The following is a 21,373-nucleotide window of genomic DNA, read 5'->3' as shown; positions in this document are numbered from 1 at the left end:
CTTGGTGGCCTCGAAGAATATGAAGAGCCGGTCCACCCATTCCTTCCACTTCGGTGCGAGAGTGGAAGGCGCACCCTCCACCACAAACGGTTCAATGGGCGGAATGTTAGCCATCGCCTTGGACGCTCAGGAGGGTGTCCGTGGGCAGCCCGGAGATGATCCGAGGAGGCACCCCGATCAGTGCAGCAGGATCGGGCACCGACCGGAGCGCCTGGCCAGGCGCACCTCGGTGCAGTTCACGCACGTGCAGCCCAGCACGGTGCGGCACCGGGCATGGAGGGTCCGCAGGGGGAGCACCTCGCGCGACCAATCAGACTCCTGTGCGCCGCAGGAAGGTGCAAGCCAGCGCCGCTCACCTGTTGAGAGCCGGGGGTCAGAGTCGTTCCTCCAGGCGAGCAGAGCGGGGGGGTGTGTGGTGGCAAGGCACGAGCACCGCAGGCACGTGGGAGTGCCCGCAGCCGCCTCACCCCCAAGAGGGACACACACCCGCACCCCGAGCGAGGGATCGACAACCACTCTCGTCGCCAATTGTTGTGTCGGGTGATGGGGACAGGATGGCCCTAGGGAGATCTTTCTGGGACCTACACTCAGGGGCATCTAATTCTGACTAGGCCTAACACGTGGCCCTAGAATGAACTCAGCCGGACACTGGGAATAAGTTTGCTTGCTCGGTCGGCGCGTCTCTCTCTGAACGCCCTCGCACGTGCTCGACCTCTTTTTATTATAGGGCAGTCACATGACCAACATGTCCGTCCCTCGGGACATCGGGGGCGGACCTTCAGGAACATAACACCGCCTTTGCTCCTGGGCCGGGTCCCGTTTTTTCGTGCTCCTCAACAGAAACAGGAACAGTCATGCTCCCTCCCCTCCTGTAAGCCAATCACAACGCTGCAATGGCAGCGTTGTGATTGGTGCGGAGTCGCAGACAGCGCCCAGCCTAGCACCTTTAGGGAGGCCATGTAGAGTGCACATGACTGCTTTGGTCAGCCCCAGGGCCGACCAAACAGACAGTCAGGGTACTCAGAGTGATGCTCCCCGCCCGCCCCTAACCAGGCATATCCTCCAGGCCTACCCCTATCTTTTGCTTTCTCGCAGCACGAGAAGCAGAAACATGAAATGGTATTTAAAATAACATTTTATGTTTGTGCTTCTACCACTTCGAAAAAGCAGTAGGGCGGTGCTCCTTCACCCTAATGGAGGAGCCACCCCTGAAAGGGATTAGGTAGTATTCATGGAGATATCACACAGAGTTCATACTCTTCATTTTCAGCCATGTTGCAGCCGTTTCAAGACCTTGTTTGAGCTTGTAATTACTGAAGATAACGTAATTATATATCTCTTTTTATGCACGTCATTGCTTGGTTTTACTTTAGGTGTCACTCATTTTGTAGTTGAGTGTCATTCATAAGTACACTGAAACCATGAAAATGTCGCACATAAGCATTTTGAAAACTTGGTAGCTATGCGGAGTGGGTGGCTGAGGACTCAACGGTAACTTTGGCGAGTTGCAATTGAGACCCTGAGCTGACCAGTCAGTTTAGGATGTGGGTAACATTACTGAGGAAATAAAGCTACCATTTATGTTTCAGCTTTCGCTGCGAGTTATTTCTCACTACACTTTTGCCAATGCTTGTTTCTAAATCTTCCACTAATCAGTTTCACACAGCTATGCCTTTTTTCTGCAAAAGTTTGGAAGGCAATCTATACTATTGCCGCTTGATGGCGATATGACTTCACGAATGAAAAGAATACGCACCTTAATTAAAATCGTTAACTTTTCTAAACATCTTCGCACAATCAATATGTACCAATGCTTACACGTCAGCCGTGCTTGAAACGTTAACACCATCACGTCTCCAGATAAGGAAACAAAACTGAATGTGCACGAATTATGTTTGCAATGCACACACTCCAATGTCAATGAAATTAAAAGTACCACCGAATTCAGTAAAGGTAAGGTCCGGTAGTTTAGGTATTGGGTTTGTCGAACACTGACCATTTAAGCGTTCTATCCAAAAATAGAAAAGCAGTTGTCATTGACAAACTGAAAGAAAAAACACCAAGCGTGTTCTCGTTTCAATGTACGAGATCACGCTTTCCTTTCCTAAAATGGCCGCCACACTCGTGGCGTTTAGGTTTCCGAACTATGGTCTAATTTCACCAACGAGCCGTCACTCTAGAATTAGAAACTGAACAAGCATTAAAGTGGCCGTTCAACCCCCCTTTTAGCAGGTTTATAGAGCAAAATGGCCTTGCTCACCAAACGTGATTAAACCTTTTAAGATGTTGAGGGTGTTTATCAAAAACCGTAACGAAATTTTGGATTTCCAGAGATTTCGTGACGATTCGTGCAAAAATATACTATTATTAAACCGATATTCTAAATGTTATCACGTGAACAATATGTATGCAAGGTTGATATCTGTTACCAGTGAATGCCTATTTATTGTTACTTTGAAATTGCTAAACATGATTTTTGCGCGAGCTTTCTCTTTTAAGATGGCCTCAATACGGGAGCCCTGTAGAAGGCGGATCCGCCAACTAGGCCAATAAGTCCTTCTTCTGTTGTTATCGCTGCTTCCTATGGTGAGAGAGCAGGGCCTCGGCTGCTTGCTGCTGCGCAATAGTCGACCGGTACACACCAAAGAGCGAGTTGTCTATACATGTGCTTGCGTAAAGCAGGTTTAGTAGGGCGTTTAGTATCCTTCTCTGCTTCCTAAGCGGCCCGTGGAGTCCACTGTAAGTCTAGGCCGAGCTCGCACGGCAGTTCTTGACGCGCTTTGACCTCGCGAGATAGAGGATCGTCGAAGAACAGAAATATGGCGGAACAGCCTGTCGACGGGGGACTATTGGCCAGCGAAGCCGAAAAGACATCGACGAAGAACTTTAGAGTTAGCGACGGGGACTGGATCTGCCCGGATAAAAAGTGAGTACGATGGAGCTGCAAACCTCCCTCTACTGATCCATCTCACATTTACTGTTGCCGAAGTTTAGGCCCAGGGGCCTGAATCCTACCGGTACCCCGGGATCGTAATCTCATTGAGTTGTCAACTATCAAGCGCCTGTTTTTGTCTGTCTTTTTTTATATAAAGATAGTGTCCGTTTGATCATGTTCATGAAAAAGTAAACATTTACTTGTTAATTAAAGCAAGATGAGTGGTTTCCTGGTCACTGCCGTCCAAACCATTTTGACATTACTCGCTTGCACTACCAAGCGCTCTTTAGCAATTGATGCTTCTGTCTTTTGGTCTGTTCTAAGTGGAGGGTGACTTGTGGCCTTTTCTAAGACCCGGCTATTTGGTGTTCTACTAAAGCGTTAATGCGGTCTGTCTCAGCAAAGCAGCTGGTCCTCTCGGGACAACTTTAAATACGTGTAATATTCAATTCCCGCTCAGACTAAATAATAAATGGCCCCATTATAGGGTTTCCTAATATACCGTTTTCTCTGTACCTTTTTCTCTACCGCACATATTACTACTCCCCAACGACATAATATATTTAAACAAATGTAAAACATTTTTATTAAATGATTTCCTTATTAAGGTGAAATACTAATGTACATGATAGTCTGTTACATTATCTGCATCCAGCGAATTCTTTCGGTTGCAAAGCTTCAACAATGCATCGAACATGTTATGGGATGGAGCACGTGCAGATTTCCTGTATCATGCCATGGTTGGCTCGTGAGCAGTTTGGTAACCCCAGAACGTTATCTCCTATGCGTGATGCAGGTGGTTTTAGAACCTATTCATCTTAGAGCAAAGAGCCAGTCAGTGCTGTTAGACTTCCATCATTAGCTCTTGGTCCCATAGAGGAAGTTATATTTTGTTTGTTAGCAGGCAGATTTAGGGTTCTTTTGAGCTGCGTTTCAAGTAGGGGATATCCACGCAGTGCAAGTGATTGTGTACTGGGCACACTAAGATTATGCCTTCCACGGACTTGGCAGTTCTTTTTAGGTTACTGAAAACACTATTTATAAGGTGCATTTTTCACTTTGTAATGCTTGAGCCACATTCCTTATCTACGTTAACTGTTCTATTTACCTGACAAAGCCATACACACTTGTTAGTGGCTATTTTATTTTTAATTTTCTGTGCGTACGACTTAGTTTAGAGGTGAGCTGCTCATTCTATCGATATGCCAGGTTCTAATTTGGCAGTCATGTGGCTGGTTCTTTATTCGCAATTGCATAAGAGCATTATTATCAACGCTATGTGTGCCCAGCTAATCGCAGGTGAAGTGGAGCAAAATTGGCAGAAGAGATTAGGGTAGTGGTAGAAGACAGGCTCTAGGATATAGCCATGTATTTATCCTTTTTCTGAACTGGTAAAGATCATCCACCTGTTTAATCTCAAGTGGGAGTTTGTTCCAAAGTTGCGGTGCTGAAGGCCCTGTCTCCTGACTTAGTTCTTCTAACTCTGGGCACCTTCACCAGTTTGGCGGAAGAAGAACGTATACTTCGAGTGGAGGCACATCATCCAAATTTGTTCTGCATTGGTTTGGGTCCAGCACCATTCAGAGCTTTAAACACTAAGCAAATCGACCTAAATTGTATCCTTTGCAATACTGGAAGCTAGTGCAGCTTCTGAAAGTTCCTGAGAGGCAGAATAACGCCGTGGCCTCAGTGCCAACTTAGCCACCATAGTCTGTATACTCTGGAGTCTCAAAGTCAAACATCTTGGAGACTCCTGCAGCAAGGCATTACAGTTATCCAGCCTACTCATGATAGTACTTCTTACAATCAATACTCTGGCCTGTGTTGATAGCAACAGAAGAATCTTCCGGAGTACTCTAATAATGGGAAAAACAGCTCCCAACTGTTTTATTCACCTGAGTTTCAAGAGTCCGTGTACTATCAAACATAACTCCCAGGTTACGCACCATCTCAGAAGAAACAAGTGGGGTGGCTGTGGGAATGGGCCAAAAGTCAGTAGGGAGTATGGGGGGAATCCTCCCACCTGCACAGTGCAGGACCTCTGTCTTATCAGCATTAAATTGAAGAGCATTTTCTCTCAGCCAATGTGCAGTGTCCTGCATACTGGCATGGCTGTCTTCCAGAGATATGGACTGGTCTCCCTCTAGGGACAGGATAAGCGGTCATCTGCGTAGTTCACAAGATTATTATGAGCCCTTATGTCAGTAATTAAAGGGCTCACATAGATGTTTAACAATATTGGACTAATCGCAGGACCTGAGGGAAATTGTGCAAAATGTTGGTGAACTGATTGATAGGGGAGGGCCACTGCCTGTTACAATTGAAACCACTTAATGGCAGTGCCCACCACCCTAACCTCTTCGAGTCTGGCCAGAAGGACCTCATGGTTAACCGTGTCGAACAGGCAGACAGGTCAAGCAAAATCAATAAAGCTCATTGTCCCTTGTGAAAAATCAGTAAAGCTGATTGTCCCTTGTCTGCTCGCATTTGCATATAGTCCATCATGGTCACCAGAGTGCTCTCCATTCAGTGTCAAGGGCGGAAACCAAATTGCACGTCTTCCAGTATGTAATTGGTTCCTAGGAACTGGGAGTGACTTACAAACTAGACGTTCAAGGATTTTAACCGGATAGGGTAGGAGAGAGATGGGTCTATAGTTTTTAGGACAAGCTGGATCAAGCGTTGCTTTTTTCAGAAGAGTTGTTACCAATGCTTGTTTTCAGCAAGTCAGCATTGATCCACTGGTCAAAGATTGAGTACAGATCTGCAGAAGTATCGGAAAGAGTTCTGGGGCCAATTCTTTTCAGATTTTGTGCGATAGTGGGTCCATAGGGGATACTGAGGAGTCACCCAGAGCCACTTTATTGAAGTCCTCTGCTGAGAGTATCTCAAAGTGGTCTAGGGAGTTCAATTTGTCCTCCCTGCCCAGCTCTTCTTCTTCACTAGCAATTATTCCTCGGACATGTTACCCATTTTAAGTCCATCAATGATGTTTCTGATCTTGTCCTCAAAAGTTTGCTAGGCTGCCATATAAATCCTGGTTAGGCAGAATCTTGTTTTATAGGTTTCCAATAACAGTTGTGTTTCCAAGTGGTGCTTGGGCAGGGATCTAACATTGAGCAGACCAGATCTAAGGCTGTCCCTTGTAGCAAAATCCAACTCTGGCCTTGCTGTCTCCTCAACCTTTACCTGCCCATCGTACCTCCAGTCTCCCCAATGTCACATAGTTGTTCGTTTGTGTCGCAGTACCTCTTATTTGCTGCTTCATACTTCCCCTAACGGGCAGTATGGCTGGCGCTGAGTGCAGAAGTGCTTGCCTTTTGGCGCGCCAGAAGCGCGTGTCAGTTGGGCGGCCACGCCAGCGTGTCTTTTTAGGTCTCGGGCTGCGCTTGCGCAGTCTCGTCGGTGAGATCTTCTGTTTTTCAGAGTGGGGGCTTGAACCAGCCCCTCTTCTCCATTGGCTGGCTTCCTAAACGGAGGCCAGCCATTGGAGGAGAGGGGCGTCTGTCCATTTAAGCCCAGTCTTTTTGGGATTCGGGTTTTTTTTTTTTAGTTTTTTTTTTTCTCCTCTTCCCATTGGCTGGAATTTTACATTCCAGCCAATGGGAGGAGGAGAGAAAGAAAAACACGCCCTGAATCCGAAAATGATGGAGCGTTTCTCTGAGGCATTTCTGCTTGACCTCAGAGAAACATGGTTGCATCCCCTGCTCCTTGCACCGGTGCCTCACTCCGGTGCTCAGGGCAGGGTTCCGCAGTGTTAGTGTCACCCTCCGGGATCCATGGAGTCTGTACCTATGGGCATCCACATTCAGTGTCTTCTTAAACCCTTCTTTGATTCTACAATGGCCGGAAGAATAAACCAGAGACGTTCATAAAGCAGCATGGCGCCCATGGCTGGAAGAGTAAACCAGACGTGTTCATACAGCAGCATGGCGCCCACCGTAGTCTTAGATTTTAGGTAGCACTCTAGTTCTCTAATAGACCGTTATGCCAGGAGAAATTACTTGTAGTCGTCCTGCTTTCGTGTTGTTGCTCTTCCGATAGTCCTTCATCTAGGTCTTTCGCTAAGAGGGAGGGGGGGGTCTAAATCCTGTGAAAAATTGACAATTTTCTATGTCTACCGGCCATCTGTGTTGGACCGTAGAGTGCCACCGCGTTTACATAAGCCTCTGAGACGGCACATTGCTGTGGCTGCGCAGTGAGGGGCATGCCCAGGGCGGCGTTGGGTGTTGCCAGCTCCAGAAGGGAAGAGGCGGTGTAGGAAGGAGGATGGTGGCGGAGACTGATCTCTGAGAGGTGAGTCCAGAGCAGGCGCCTGTGCTGCGCGGGGGCAGTAGGAGAGGAATGACGGGGATGGAGGGGTAGCTCTGTCTGCGACCACAGCGCCAGTCCTGGGCCTGCAGTCAGACAGCAAGTGTGGGGATGTCTTATCCTTGGGGCTCTGGCGCGAGTACATCTGTTGTATAGGATAACCTTTGCTGACAGCTTAAGTCGAAACTAGGGTGGCAAAGGGAGGTTGGTGAACAGGGGCTGAGATTGAAGCCCTTCCACCCGTTCTACCATGGCTGGCCCTAGAATGTCACACCCGTGGTGAACAACTGCACTGTGTCTGAAGTGTTAGAAACCATTATACGGTGCATGTTGCTTGGACGTCATACACCAGCTGGGGAACGATTTACAGTAGTGGTGGTGAAGATGTATTATCCTCATTGGTGTTGGGTCTTTGAGATGGGTTTGGAGCTGCCTTGGGTCGTGAGTTACAATTATCATGCACACCACGGTTACGAGGTAGCTCTGTAATTAGTGGGCTTTCATTAGTTCTGCTTCTCTAGTTCTCCTAAGCAATATGGGGATGGAGGTCGTGGTCTCTGGGGCGGACTTTTCTGTGTCTACTACCACATTAGCCCACCAGTTGCATGCGAAAGGACAAGCTGACAATCTAAATACTGAGTCCAAATACTGGGAAAACCGGGTGAGTTAGCAAGAAAGTTGTTTGTGCAAACCAATTCACCTTTTGCGTTAGGAGAACTTCTTCTCACTGTGGGTCCAGGCAAAAAAATGATCGACTTTGGGGAAGCGTGGCTCAAGGTTGGAGCGGCAGACCCTGATGCAGAGGTCTGGCCCGGGACCAGGGTTCAATCCCCGCCTCGGCGGCTCTTGGACTCAATCTCCCCAGACCTGATAATTCTCGCCTCGGTGCCTAGTCTAATCATGGGTCCCACTCTGTGGCTCTAGGCAATAGCTTGCTTAATCTCCACAACGGCCCCAGCAGCGCTTGGATGCCTGGCTTCACCTTAGGGGTGCCCAAGAGTGGACATTTCACAGGAAAGCCAGCAAGTGTTCCACAGCGGTATGAATACAGCGCTACGAGACCTCAAGGTAGAAGTGCGCTATATAAATACAAACATTTACATTTACTTTGCACACAAGGGTTTTTCTTCCAGTGTGCGTTTGAATGTCATGCATGGCTTGAGCTGCATTGCTGTTGTGCATCTGTGGTGGTGACTGTCTAGTGCCAACGCCGTGCCTGGATCAAGTCGTTTTTTTAGTCTAATTACTTTGATAGACTCCTTTGATGAAAACATGTTGCTTGTTATCCTGAATAACGTATGGCAGTACCCTCTCATTCAATATAACAAATGCCAAGTATCTGAAATAACATTACATATTTGACCGTATGCTGGAGTGTGTGTGTGTGGCTCTGTGTGTGTGTGTGTGGCTCTGTGTGTGTGTGTGTGGCTCTGTGTGTGTGTGTGTGTGGCTCTGTGTGTGTGTGTGTGGCTCTGTGTGTGTGTGTGTGTCTCTGTGTGTGTGTGTGTGTCTCTGTGTGTGTGTGTGTGTGTGTGTGTGTGTGTGTGTCTGTGTGTGTGTGTGTGGCTCTGTGTGTGTGTGTGTGGCTCTGTGTGTGTGTGGCTCTGTGTGTGTGTGGCTCTGTGTGTGTGTGGCTCTGTGTGTGTGTGGCTCTCTGTGTGTGTGTGGCTCTCTGTGTGTGTGTGGCTCTCTGTGTGTGTGTGGCTCTCTGTGTGTGTGTGGGGCTCTCTGTGTGTGTGTGGGGCTCTCTGTGTGTGTGTGTGGCTCTCTGTGTGTGTGTGGCTCTCTGTGTGTGTGTGGCTCTCTGTGTGTGTGTGGCTCTCTGTGTGTGTGTGGCTCTCTGTGTGTGTGGCTCTCTGTGTGTGGCTCTCTGTGTGTGTGTGTGTGGCTCTCTGTGTGTGTGTGTGTGTGGCTCTCTGTGTGTGTGTGTGGCTCTCTGTGTGTGTGTGTGGCTCTCTGTGTGTGTGTGTGGCTCTGTGTGTGTGTGTGGCTCTGTGTGTGTGTGTGTGTGTGGCTCTGTGTGTGTGTGTGTGTGTGGCTCTCTGTGTGTGTGTGTGGCTCTGTGTGTGTGTGTGTGTGGCTCTGTGTGTGTGTGTGTGTGGCTCTGTGTGTGTGTGTGGCTCTCTGTGTGTGTGTGTGGCTCTCTGTGTGTGTGTGTGTGGCTCTCTGTGTGTGTGTGTGTGTGGCTCTCTGTGTGTGTGGCTCTGTGTGTGTGTGTGGCTCTGTGTGTGTGTGTGGCTCTCTGTGTGTGTGTGGCTCTCTGTGTGTGTGTGTGGCTCTCTGTGTGTGTGTGTGGCTCTCTGTGTGTGTGTGTGTGTGGCTCTCTGTGTGTGTGTGTGTGGCTCTCTGTGTGTGTGTGGCTCTCTGTGTGTGTGTGTGGCTCTCTGTGTGTGTGTGTGTGGCTCTCTGTGTGTGTGTGTGGCTCTCTGTGTGTGTGTGTGGCTCTCTGTGTGTGTGTGTGTGGCTCTGTGTGTGTGTGTGGCTCTCTGTGTGTGTGTGTGGCTCTCTGTGTGTGTGTGTGGCTCTCTGTGTGTGTGTGTGTGGCTCTCTGTGTGTGTGTGTGGCTCTCTGTGTGTGTGTGTGGCTCTCTGTGTGTGTGGCTCTCTGTGTGTGTGGCTCTCTGTGTGTGTGGCTCTCTGTGTGTGTGTGTGTGGCTCTGTGTGTGTGTGTGTGTGTGGCTCTCTGTGTGTGTGGCTCTCTGTGTGTGTGGCTCTCTGTGTGTGTGGCTCTCTGTGTGTGTGGCTCTCTGTGTGTGTGGCTCTCTGTGTGTGTGGCTCTCTGTGTGTGTGTGTGTGGCTCTCTGTGTGTGTGTGTGTGGCTCTCTGTGTGTGTGTGTGTGGCTCTCTGTGTGTGTGTGTGTGGCTGTGTGTGTGTGTGGCTGTGTGTGTGTGGCTCGCTGTGTGTGTGTGGCTCGCTGTGTGTGTGTGGCTCGCTGTGTGTGTGTGGCTCGCTGTGTGTGTGTGGCTCTCTGTGTGTGTGTGGCTCTCTGTGTGTGTGTGGCTCTCTGTGTGTGTGTGTGTGTGGCTCTCTGTGTGTGTGTGTGTGGCTCTCTGTGTGTGTGTGTGGCTCTCTGTGTGTGTGTGGCTCTCTGTGTGTGTGTGTGGCTCTCTGTGTGTGTGTGTGGCTCTCTGTGTGTGTGTGTGGCTCTCTGTGTGTGTGTGTGGCTCTCTGTGTGTGTGTGTGGCTCTCTGTGTGTGTGTGTGGCTCTCTGTGTGTGTGTGTGGCTCTCTGTGTGTGTGGGGCTCTCTGTGTGTGTGTGTGGGGCTCTCTGTGTGTGTGTGTGTGTGGCTCTCTGTGTGTGTGTGTGTGTGTGGCTCTCTGTGTGTGTGTGTGTGTGTGTGGCTCTCTGTGTGTGTGTGTGTGTGTGTGGCTCTCTGTGTGTGTGTGTGTGTGTGGCTCTCTGTGTGTGTGTGTGTGGCTCGCTGTGTGTGTGTGGCTCTCTGTGTGTGTGTGGCTCTCTGTGTGTGTGTGTGGCTCTCTGTGTGTGTGTGTGTGGCTCTCTGTGTGTGTGTGTGTGGCTCTCTGTGTGTGTGTGTGTGGCTCTCTGTGTGTGTGTGTGTGGCTCTCTGTGTGTGTGTGTGTGGCTCTCTGTGTGTATGTGGCTCTCTGTGTGTGTGTGGCTCTCTGTGTGTGTGTGTGTGGCTCTCTGTGTGTGTGTGTGTGGCTCTCTGTGTGTGTGTGTGTGGCTCTCTGTGTGTGTGTGTGTGTGGCTCTCTGTGTGTGTGTGTGTGGCTCTCTGTGTGTGTGTGTGTGTGGCTCTCTGTGTGTGTGTGTGTGTGGCTCTCTGTGTGTGTGTGTGTGTGGCTCTCTGTGTGTGTGTGTGTGTGGCTCTCTGTGTGTGGCTCTCTGTGTGTGGCTCTCTGTGTGTGGCTCTCTGTGTGTGGCTCTCTGTGTGTGGCTCTGTGTGTGGCTCTCTGTGTGTGGCTCTCTGTGTGTGGCTCTCTGTGTGTGGCTCTCTGTGTGTGGCTCTCTGTGTGTGGCTCTCTGTGTGTGGCTCTCTGTGTGTGGCTCTCTGTGTGTGGCTCTCTGTGTGTGGCTCTCTGTGTGTGGCTCTCTGTGTGTGGCTCTCTGTGTGTGGCTCTCTGTGTGTGTGTGTGTGGCTCTCTGTGTGTGTGTGTGTGTGGCTCTCTGTGTGTGTGTGTGTGTGTGGCTCTCTGTGTGTGTGTGTGTGTGTGGCTCTCTGTGTGTGTGTGGCTCTCTGTGTGTGTGTGGCTCTCTGTGTGTGTGGCTCTCTGTGTGTGTGGCTCTCTGTGTGTGTGGCTCTCTGTGTGTGTGGCTCTCTGTGTGTGTGGCTCTCTGTGTGTGTGTGTGGCTCTCTGTGTGTGTGTGTGTGGCTCTCTGTGTGTGTGTGTGTGGCTCTCTGTGTGTGTGTGTGTGTGTGTGTGTGGCTCTCTGTGTGTGTGTGTGTGTGTGTGTGTGTGTGGCTCTCTGTGTGTGTGTGTGTGGCTCTGCCCTCCCTCTGCACTCTGCCCTCCCTCTGCCCTCCCTCTGCCCTCTGCCCTCCCTTTGCCCCCTCCCTCTGCCCTCTGCCCTCCCTTTGCCCCCTCCCTCTGCCCTCCCTTTGCCCCCTCCCTCTGCCCTCTCCCCTCCCTTTGCCCCCTCCCTCTGCCCTCTCCCCTCCCTTTGCGCCCTCCCTCTCCCCTCTCCCCTCCCTTTGCCCCCTCCCTCTGCCCTCTCCCCTCCCTTTGCCCCCTCCCTCTGCCCTCCCCCCTCCCTCTGCACTCTGCCCTCCCTATGCACTCCCTAGCACTCTGCAGTCATTCTACACTCCCTAGCACTCTGCAGTCACTCTGCACTCCCTAGTCACTCTGCACTCCCTAGTCACTCTGCACTCCCTAGTCACTCTGCACTCCCTAGTCACTCTGCACTCCCTAGTCACTCTGCACTCCCTAGTCACTCTGCACTCCCTAGTCACTCTGCACTCCCTAGTCACTCTGCACTCCCTAGTCACTCTGCACTCCCTAGTCACTCTGCACTCCCTAGTCACTCTGCACTCCCTAGTCACTCTGCACTCCCTAGTCACTCTGCACTCCCTAGTCACTCTGCACTCCCTAGTCACTCTGCACTCCCTAGTCACTCTGCACTCCCTAGTCACTCTGCACTCCCTAGTCACTCTGCACTCCCTAGTCACTCTGCACTCCCTAGTCACTCTGCACTCCCTAGTCACTCTGCACTCCCTAGTCACTCTGCACTCCCTAGTCACTCTGCACTCCCTAGTCACTCTGCACTCCCTAGTCACTCTGCACTCCCTAGTCACTCTGCACTCCCTAGTCACTCTGCACTCCCTAGTCACTCTGCACTCCCTAGTCACTCTGCACTCCCTAGTCACTCTGCACTCCCTAGTCACTCTGCACTCCCTAGTCACTCTGCACTCCCTAGTCACTCTGCACTCCCTAGTCACTCTGCACTCCCTAGTCACTCTGCACTCCCTAGTCACTCTGCACTCCCTAGTCACTCTGCACTCCCTAGTCACTCTGCACTCCCTAGTCACTCTGCACTCCCTAGTCACTCTGCACTCCCTAGTCACTCTGCACTCCCTAGTCACTCTGCACTCCCTAGTCACTCTGCACTCCCTAGTCACTCTGCACTCCCTAGTCACTCTGCACTCCCTAGTCACTCTGCACTCCCTAGTCACTCTGCACTCCCTAGTCACTCTGCACTCCCTAGTCACTCTGCACTCCCTAGTCACTCTGCACTCCCTAGTCACTCTGCACTCCCTAGTCACTCTGCACTCCCTAGTCACTCTGCACTCCCTAGTCACTCTGCACTCCCTAGTCACTCTGCACTCCCTAGTCACTCTGCACTCCCTAGTCACTCTGCACTCCCTAGTCACTCTGCACTCCCTAGTCACTCTGCACTCACCACTCTGCACTCACCACTCTGCACACTCACTCTGCACAATATCACTAACTGGCTGTCCGAGGTTAACATTTTTAAATTACACTTAATGTCATTTAATCTTATTTTTCCACCCTGCCTGTAAATTAAACATTACTTCTGAGTCCATCAAGTAACTGATTATCGTTTACTTTTCATTGCACTTCACAAACTCATGTATAATCCCTGGAGAACCAGTGGTAGCAACATAAAGACGATGTGACCCGAATTTCTAGCAAGAGTGCTCCCTTGCAGAGGCTCGGTGGGTTGAGAGCGCGCTTCGGCGGTCAGTGTGCAATCCTCAGAGCACAGAATTGTGGCCCAGCAGGGCCGATGCTGCCGTTCATCCTTCTAAGGGTTGAAGAAAGGCGTTGCACAGCCGATAGAAAATATCTATAACTTAGTGTCATATTGGCATTTCTGCTAAAAGCAAAACCTTCAGATAAAAAAGAAGTTGAGTGTTTGAAAAAGCCTTTCCACTGAGCACTCATTCCGGCAAGTGCAGAGCATTAATATCACGATATCTGTAAAAAAAAAAAAAACGGAAAGGCATAGTGCATATTAAAAATATCAGTCGATTTAAAGGAGATAGTTTGTAACACCCCCCCACCCATCACACAAAAATAAACAAAACGGTACCCGCAAATACTGCATTATATGCGCAGTGGCTTTTCCAAACCCTGTAATGACGCTTGCACTGATTACGATCGGGCACTGGGTGTGGCGCAGCGACCAGAGCTGCCGTCTCGGGAGCCGGGTCCTGGTTTGAATCTCGCAACGGCCTGAGAATCATGTACCGCGCCTCGATGCCCTCACTGTGGTTAAGCGGCACTGTATAAATCTTCAAATTAAACCAGCTCATGTCCTTAAACCCAGCCTCGATGGTGTCTGACACGCTGCGGAGGAATGCCAGCTAATCACGGTGTGTTAATTGGGGCAAGCCAGACACTTGGCTTCCCATTAAACCCCATCCAACAGTTTCTGCAGGGAGCAGGCTGCGGGGTTTTAAAGACAGATAAATAACAGTTCAGGCGGGGTCTATGGAAGATGAGAAGGATGGACACACCTAGTCAGAAACTGATAAAGAAATACACAATTTACGCTTTTTGCCAGGAAACAGCATAGCTAACGAGTGGTAATGTTGTATGATTAGATTTTGACAACTATGCCACAAAAAGACCAAACATAACCAGTATTTTCACCGATTGCTCCCATTGTTTTGATTGAGCTTGTCCGTAGAAAAATATAGCGCCTAAAAAAAGCACGACTTTTAAGAGCTATGGGTGGCGGGCAGGCACACGGACAGCGGGAGGGGGGCGGGAACGGGGACACTAACAGCGGGAGGGGGGGCAAGTATGAGTGATGTACGTTCCTCTTCGGTGCAGACAAGTGGCCTTGCAAACTGCAGCCAGCGGCATTCGGTGCAGGCGGCCAGGGCCAGTAGAATACACGGTAATGTGCGCTCTGAGAGCCCTTCAGGCTCCGTCTGTATTGATCCTCCTGGCCGCAGGAAAAACATGAAGGGGAGGGGGGGGCGGGAACGGATAGCGGGAGGGGGGGGGGGGCGGGAAGGCTTCCTCCGTTGGCGGTCGGCCGCGGAATGGCCAAAACAAACCTGGACAACAACAAAAAATAAACCCCGCACACGGCCGCGATGACTATGCTAAAAGGGTGGAGAGGTAAGAAATCGCAGGAACCCCCACGAATCTGGTCCGGCCATGACGGACAGATCTCTGTTCCAATGGCTAGCCTCCATTTATGGAGCTAGCCAATGGAACAGAAGGGCGGATTCCCAACCAACATATTATTCTCATTAGGTTTTCACCTTCGTGAAAAGCTGCTTGCGCAGCTTTCACTTAGGCGAAACCTAAAAAGGAGATACAATGAAATAAAACAATTGAGGATCACTCAGTTTGGTTGGGTGAGGAATCAATGATTATTCTCCGGTTTTCTTGTTTCACATTGTGCTAGATGAGTATCTCTTCTCCCCCCCCCCCCCCCCCCCCCCCCTTTCACTTTGCATAAAAAGTTAATGTTTCATCCTTAATTCTTGGCTCATGAGTCATGATGTTGGAGTGTGGGTGGCAGACCAAATACTATTTATATTGTGCCGGGGATCCAAGAGAAACCTTGAGATGAGCCACAGACAGGAAGTTTGACTTGGGCATAAAGTGTCTCTCCCGCATGTACTGCATAAATGTAGTTAAGGGGAAAAAGGCATATGAAGGCATTAAATATAATCAAACAATTTACCAGCTCCAACGTGCAGGGCTTCTTGTTTCATGACTCCTAAGTACACGACAATTTGGGGAGTGGATTATGAGACTGGATGCTCGCTCCCATACGTTAAAGTAATTGTTGGGTAACATTCGTTTTCTTATCACATTACTACCAGTCTTTTAGTTTTAAGTGTTTCTTATCCATGCATTTGTCCCTCTTTAATTTTTTTGTCTTGCATTGTTTGCTACACCCGTTAATTGGTAAGAAGGAATGACATGCAAGGCAAACGACGTGTCACAAATGATCATTAATGTCCATTTCTTTGATATTGGGCATTCATTTTTCTTTTCTTCATTTTTAGGTGTGCCAATGTTAACTTTGCAAGGAGAGCTAATTGCAATAGGTGTGGCCGAGGTATGTGTTCGTTTTATTATGTAGCTAACATTGGTTGTGGTGTGCTGATTTCTTCTTTACACTAGTTCTGTTCTTAACATTCATGCAGAGAAATCAACCGATGCAAAGATGATGAAGGCCGGCGGGACAGAGATAGGAAAAACTTTAGCAGAAAAAAGTCGCGGTCTTTTCAGCGCCAATGATTGGCAATGTAAAACGTATGTATTTAACGCAAGTTATTACGCATTTGCTGCACTCTTATTACATTGAATATCAATAGAATTTTGCAGTAGTGTTTAAACTGCATTATTAAATCTGATCTTGTTTACTTTTTGTTTTTCCAAGTTGTGGTAATGTGAATTGGGCCAGGAGGTCGGAGTGTAATATGTGCAATACTCCAAAGTATGCAAAGTTAGAAGAAAGGACAGGTAAGGCTGACTATTTTTAGCGTGAATAACTAACATTACTTTCTTAATTTGCATGTCCTACCGCGTGCTTGCGCACCGTTTTTGCCTTTTAGGAACTGAATTTTAACAATAAATTGCAAAGCTTTTCCATGTGATGGTATCAATGTTCCAACAATTCCAAGCAATTAGTTAATTTAACACCTTCAAGGTTTTTCCCTCCGTGTATTTATGTTCTGGACATCTGAAGATATCCACATTGGAGAATTTAAGCAGATGTGATTTTAGATGCAACAATTTTTCGATCTCATTCAGTGTGCAAATTGTCATGGGATTGCAAGTAACTTGTACTTTGAAAACGTTTTTCTTGCTATCCTTGGTACACAAAGAGCCAGTGTAGTTCAAGCTATTGCACACATTACTTAAAGGTCGCCTGCATTTGGGCAACTCGTTAGACATTCACATGTGTTTACGTTCAGGGTGTCTTCATTTGCTGCCTAAGAAGCAACCCCACTGCTCAGTATATTGGAATTACATGACCTATCCCCAGAGAATATACTTCAGCAACTGAAATAATTACACTCTTAACTTGTGTTTGAGGGTCTTAATACCTCGAAAGGTCAAGCTCCTTTTAGCATAACACGTAGGAGCGCTTACTCCATTGCACCCCTATCAGCAATAGACCATCTTCTGGTGAGTGGTTCCAGTAACGAGCAAAGTTGGCTAGATACATATCTTTCTTAGTCTGTTTTTATACCCTCTATAACATTGGGGTAGTATTGTCTCCCGAGCAGACCACATGTTTAAGAAAAGGCCCACGGGCAAGCACGAGTTTGTTGGCCCAAACATTGGGGTTAATGCCTTTTACTCCTGGTGTGCGGGGGCCCACCAAGATATGGATCCTGAGCAACTGGGCCAAGTACCCCTCCAGCACTTGACTCCGTGGTAGAGAGGGTCGAGCAGTTCAAGACTTTGCAGGGGACGAGCAGGTTAGACAGAGGTGGGTAAACATATACTGATAACTGATAACAATAAAGGACTGCCCTTTGAAATGCTAGCTTTTATGAAAAAATTAGTTCGTATAAACATACAACAAAATTACATTAACAAGCAATACACAGTTCCTGGTGTCAGCGCTTTAGTGTTCATAGGTGGGTCCCTGTGTCCCACTCCCTAGCCGTGGTGGTTATTTCCCATTAATACTAAAGGAGGCGTTCAGGTTAAGTTCCACTACTAGTCTATCTCAGGAGTCCTACTCAGACTCTATTAATGTCAAGTGTTCCAGCGTCTAATCGCTATGTGACAGGAAAGCTACCCCCAGCTCCTGGCACATAATCAGTCTAACACTAGCAGGATCCGAGCAGCTGAAGTCTCTCAACACGCCCCCTTTGCGGGTGCTGAAGCTTCGGCCTCTGATGCATCTTTCACATGTGTTCTGTGAGGGGCTGCGGTTGGGTGGCCTTTAATTTCTCCCGCAAACTCCTGCATCAGTAGGGTTTTTATGTTCTCTGATGCTGATTAGTTACTTGTGATCCTGTTCTGTGGTTAGAGGGTGATGCTCCTGGTGCTGGTCCAAGACACTATGGCATCCTCCTACAATGGTCAATTTGGCTGCCACTTTCAGATGGGCCACCATTCTGCTTCTGTACATTGGCTTTGCCCCGAGCAGCAACAATGTTTATGGCTGCCCAGTCTCTCGCAGCAGGGGCAACTCCAAATCTCATAGCCATGGAATTGACCAAAGGTTCACAACTGAATGTAAAATGTAAATGTTGTATACTTTTAAAGCGTCCCGGCGCTGTATACCGCTGGGGAACCCGTCCTGGCTTTCCCTGTGAGATGGTCCCTTCTGGGCACCCCCAAGGTGAGACCAGGCATCCCCGGCGTTGAAGGGGCCGTTGTGAAGATTAAGCAAGCTATTGCCCCGAGTTGCAGAGTGGGACTCAAGGTTAGAGTAGGCTCCGAGGCAAGAATTATCAGGCCCGCGGACATTTTGACCCAAGACCCTGCCGCGTTGGGAATCAAACGCTGGTCCCGGGCTGATCTCAGCTTCCGGGTCTGCCGCCTCTAACCATTGAGCCATACTTCTCCACGTGGTGGACAATGTCCACCACAGTAATGTGTCTCAAAAGGTTAGCCCTAGCCTCAATTATTCTTATTAGCCTTATCTCCTTTCTGAGGTGTCCGGGCCCCTTCTCAGTGGCTTCTCTTTGACTCAAAGAGCAACCTTTGAAGTGCACATAAAAGCCTGGCTTTCTCTTCCTTCAGTGTACCTAACCTAGCTTAGAGGAATGCAGCAAGCCACAAATTAGTCTGGGGAGATTACTCTACATTCTTGCATTGCTTCAGTCTGCCTTAGGTCTCCCACGATGGAACCCAGAATCATCATGTATTGTACCACGCACATGTCCACCTACACCTAACAAATGTATGCCACACATGCAATGTTCAGCACTACACACCAACCCAATGTATGCCTAGGATGAGTTACGTGCACAGCAGCGGAACTTCAAATGAACTAGCCTGCAGGCTTCACTCCAGTGCTACAGGTGAAAAGGACCTGTTCACTCTTTATGATATCTGTATGGTATGGTACCATCACTACACTTGAGCTGCATAGACCCTGGTAAAGGCAGTAGTCTTATCACCTCTGTGGATAGTGCTTTGGGCATTCCTCTCGGTCCAAAAAGATCGCAATCTGTAAAACAGACCTATGTTGTGGCGTACACGCATGGTCTGTGGTCGCCCAAATCAGTATTTGGGATCTAAACATCCTTACAGTTAGGCCACTAGGAGCCAGGTTGCACATCCATCAGCATGCAAGGGGCTTTTCCATCCCAACACCATTTATTTTATAAGTGGCAAAGTTTAATGCTGGGGCTTGAGGATTTAACTCATGAATTGCCCTTGATGGCAAGTCGCTGCGGAAGCAGGGGTTCAAAACTTGTTTAATTCATTTTCATTTAAGGCATCTTGATATTTACCCTGATGGCTGTTTGACAATTTATTTTCTTTGAAACCACAGTTCTTGTGGCATTTAGTGCATGCACTCTGCCTTGAAGCAACTGGTTACTACAAGGTTTTTAGGGTATATATTTTTTTATAGAATATTTTTTCAAATTTATTTGTGTATATTTCCACTGATTTAGCTGGAGTTGGGAACACGTGCCATTTCAGTTGTAACTTCAGCAATATGTGTGAGGGAAAAAACAATAGGCTCTGCATGCTTTTCTCTCAGCTTGATCAGAATTGGGATTCAAATTAAGATTTTTCATCCTTGTCCAAAGCTCCTATGTGGTGTATAATGGCATTTGTGTTCAAGCTACTAAGCATGGGTACCCATTTCTATCAAAAACGTGTAATAAGATCTGAATATTTTTCAGTCGCTGCTTGATTATCAAAGACTACAGCCTGACTCATATTAAGTGAGGTATTATGGCACATTCTACCATAGCACTGATAACACTGATATGCATCATTGACCTAGCTGAATTTCATTTGTGGTTTATCAACGAGGAGCTTTATAGCTTGTCCACTTAAACTGAGTTGAAATGTGACATTTAACTTGCCTTCATTTAGATGAACTTGTACAGACGCTGCTGATTCGTTGCTTCGAACGGTGAAGATATAGGGTACACTGACATTGAAATTAATGTATTTGTTTTCTCTTTGGCATGAATTTTTGTTTCTTGTGTAGGGTACGGAGGAGGATTTAACGAAAGGGAAAATGTAGAATATATAGAGCGAGAAGAATCAGACGGTGAATATGATGAGGTATTTCTTCCCTTTCTTCTTTTCTTTAATTTCTGCAATAATAATCTCTCGTCTCATTTCAGATTTGTGTGTAGTTTATATTTATGTGCTGGTCCTATTGCCAGCTACCCCTGCATATATTTGTGCTGGTCCTTGTGCCAGCTACCCCTGCGACAGTTCTCCTGTCATCTAGCCAGCAGTACAGTACTCTCTGCTGCCTGTCTGCAAGCTGCCCTATTTGTGCCACCTCCTCTTGTTTCTTACTCAGTTTTGCCCTTTTCTGCTATTTTCCTCCCACCACCCAGTTTCTTGCCTTGCCCAGGTTTTATGGAGCTGCAGCGTGACCCCCATTGAGCATGTCCTCTTGCCGGCTCGCACTGCGACAGTTGTCCTGTCCAGCTTGCCCGAAGTCCGCTACCTCTGATGCCTGTCTTCCTGCTGCCCTCTGTTTATACCTCCTCCTGCTCATTTCTTGTATATTTTTCCTTCTGCTAGTTTTCTGCCCTCAGTTTTGCCTTTTCTGCTAATTTCTTCCCTCGTCCTGTTTCCTCAAGACCTGGCTTTTTGAGTGAGACCTCATACCCCAGCCCAAGATACTCCCAGGGGTGACAGTGCTTCCCTCTACAAATGCTGATTGATGGTTTGTACTGAATGAGTAGGCCAACATTTGCTTAAAAAGTTAATAAGTGGTTCTGCCTGCTTCCCTATTGTTGTCGTCCCTCATGCTGGTACGCCCGGACTGTGTTTTTGTGGGATTTCAGGTAACCAATAGAGACCATTGCTGCGGCTCTTAGTGCCAGGTTTTCTTCGGTCTTCCACGTTAGCGTGGCTTCGGTAGCCATGCCATCCAGAGCAGTCTCACCTTGGGACAGACACATGCAGCTTGTGTTCTTGACATGCTCCTAACCCTCTTTCTGTTTTTTGTTCATGCTGATATAAATTATTTAATCCAACCTGTAGCCAATGTGGTGGCTAGTTTCCAGTAATCTGATTTTTAATGGTACGTTTAGTGTTGGAGAGCCCTCTGGATTTCTGAATCCATTGAAATATGAGCTGTAGATCGTATGCTTTAGCATAGATCACCATCTGGTGTTGGGTCTTGATGTTTGCACTTTGTTGTTGTTCGAAGAAGTCTTTTAGTCACAAGGTAGGTGACTCCTCCTTTCGGTAACTGCGCATGGCATCGTCTCCATCCCCCATATTGTTTTTATCCGCCATCTGGTTTGGATGTGTATTGCTGCGGTTCGGTATCTTTTTGGAAACGCCTTTGACGCGCAGTCCTCTACCCTCAACGGTATTGTTTATCTACGCGGTTTCCATTCGACGCGCATAGTCTAAAATCTGAAAACTTTCGATCTGGAACTTCGAGGCGGGCCATCTGGCCTGCACGTGCCAACCACGACAGCAGGTGATGGAATGGACTCCATTCACGTTATGTCCTGGGTGTTGTGCGAAGTTTCCAAGCACCGACTTGCATGAG

At 48.3% G+C, this 21,373-nt stretch overlaps 1 protein-coding gene across 1 annotated transcript in view; it reads left to right on the top strand.

Moving 5' to 3' along the window:
- Positions 1-2,521: 2,521 nt before the first annotated feature.
- ZRANB2 (zinc finger RANBP2-type containing 2) overlaps positions 2,522-21,373 on the top strand; it is a 28,208-nt gene continuing 9,356 nt past the window's right edge. The window contains exons 1-5 of the mRNA XM_086953858.1: positions 2,522-2,926; positions 15,705-15,757; positions 15,846-15,954; positions 16,082-16,164; positions 19,838-19,914. Coding sequence (XP_086809984.1) covers positions 2,820-2,926; positions 15,705-15,757; positions 15,846-15,954; positions 16,082-16,164; positions 19,838-19,914 — 429 coding nt within the window. The 5' untranslated portion in view covers positions 2,522-2,819. The remainder of the gene's footprint in view (positions 2,927-15,704; positions 15,758-15,845; positions 15,955-16,081; positions 16,165-19,837; positions 19,915-21,373) is intronic.

The sequence above is a fragment of the Lissotriton vulgaris genome, chromosome 1_1, assembly GCF_964263255.1.
Source record: "Lissotriton vulgaris chromosome 1_1, aLisVul1.2, whole genome shotgun sequence".
Taxonomy (NCBI): Eukaryota; Metazoa; Chordata; class Amphibia; order Caudata; family Salamandridae; genus Lissotriton; species Lissotriton vulgaris.
This window is presented reverse-complemented; position numbering and strand designations above follow the sequence as displayed.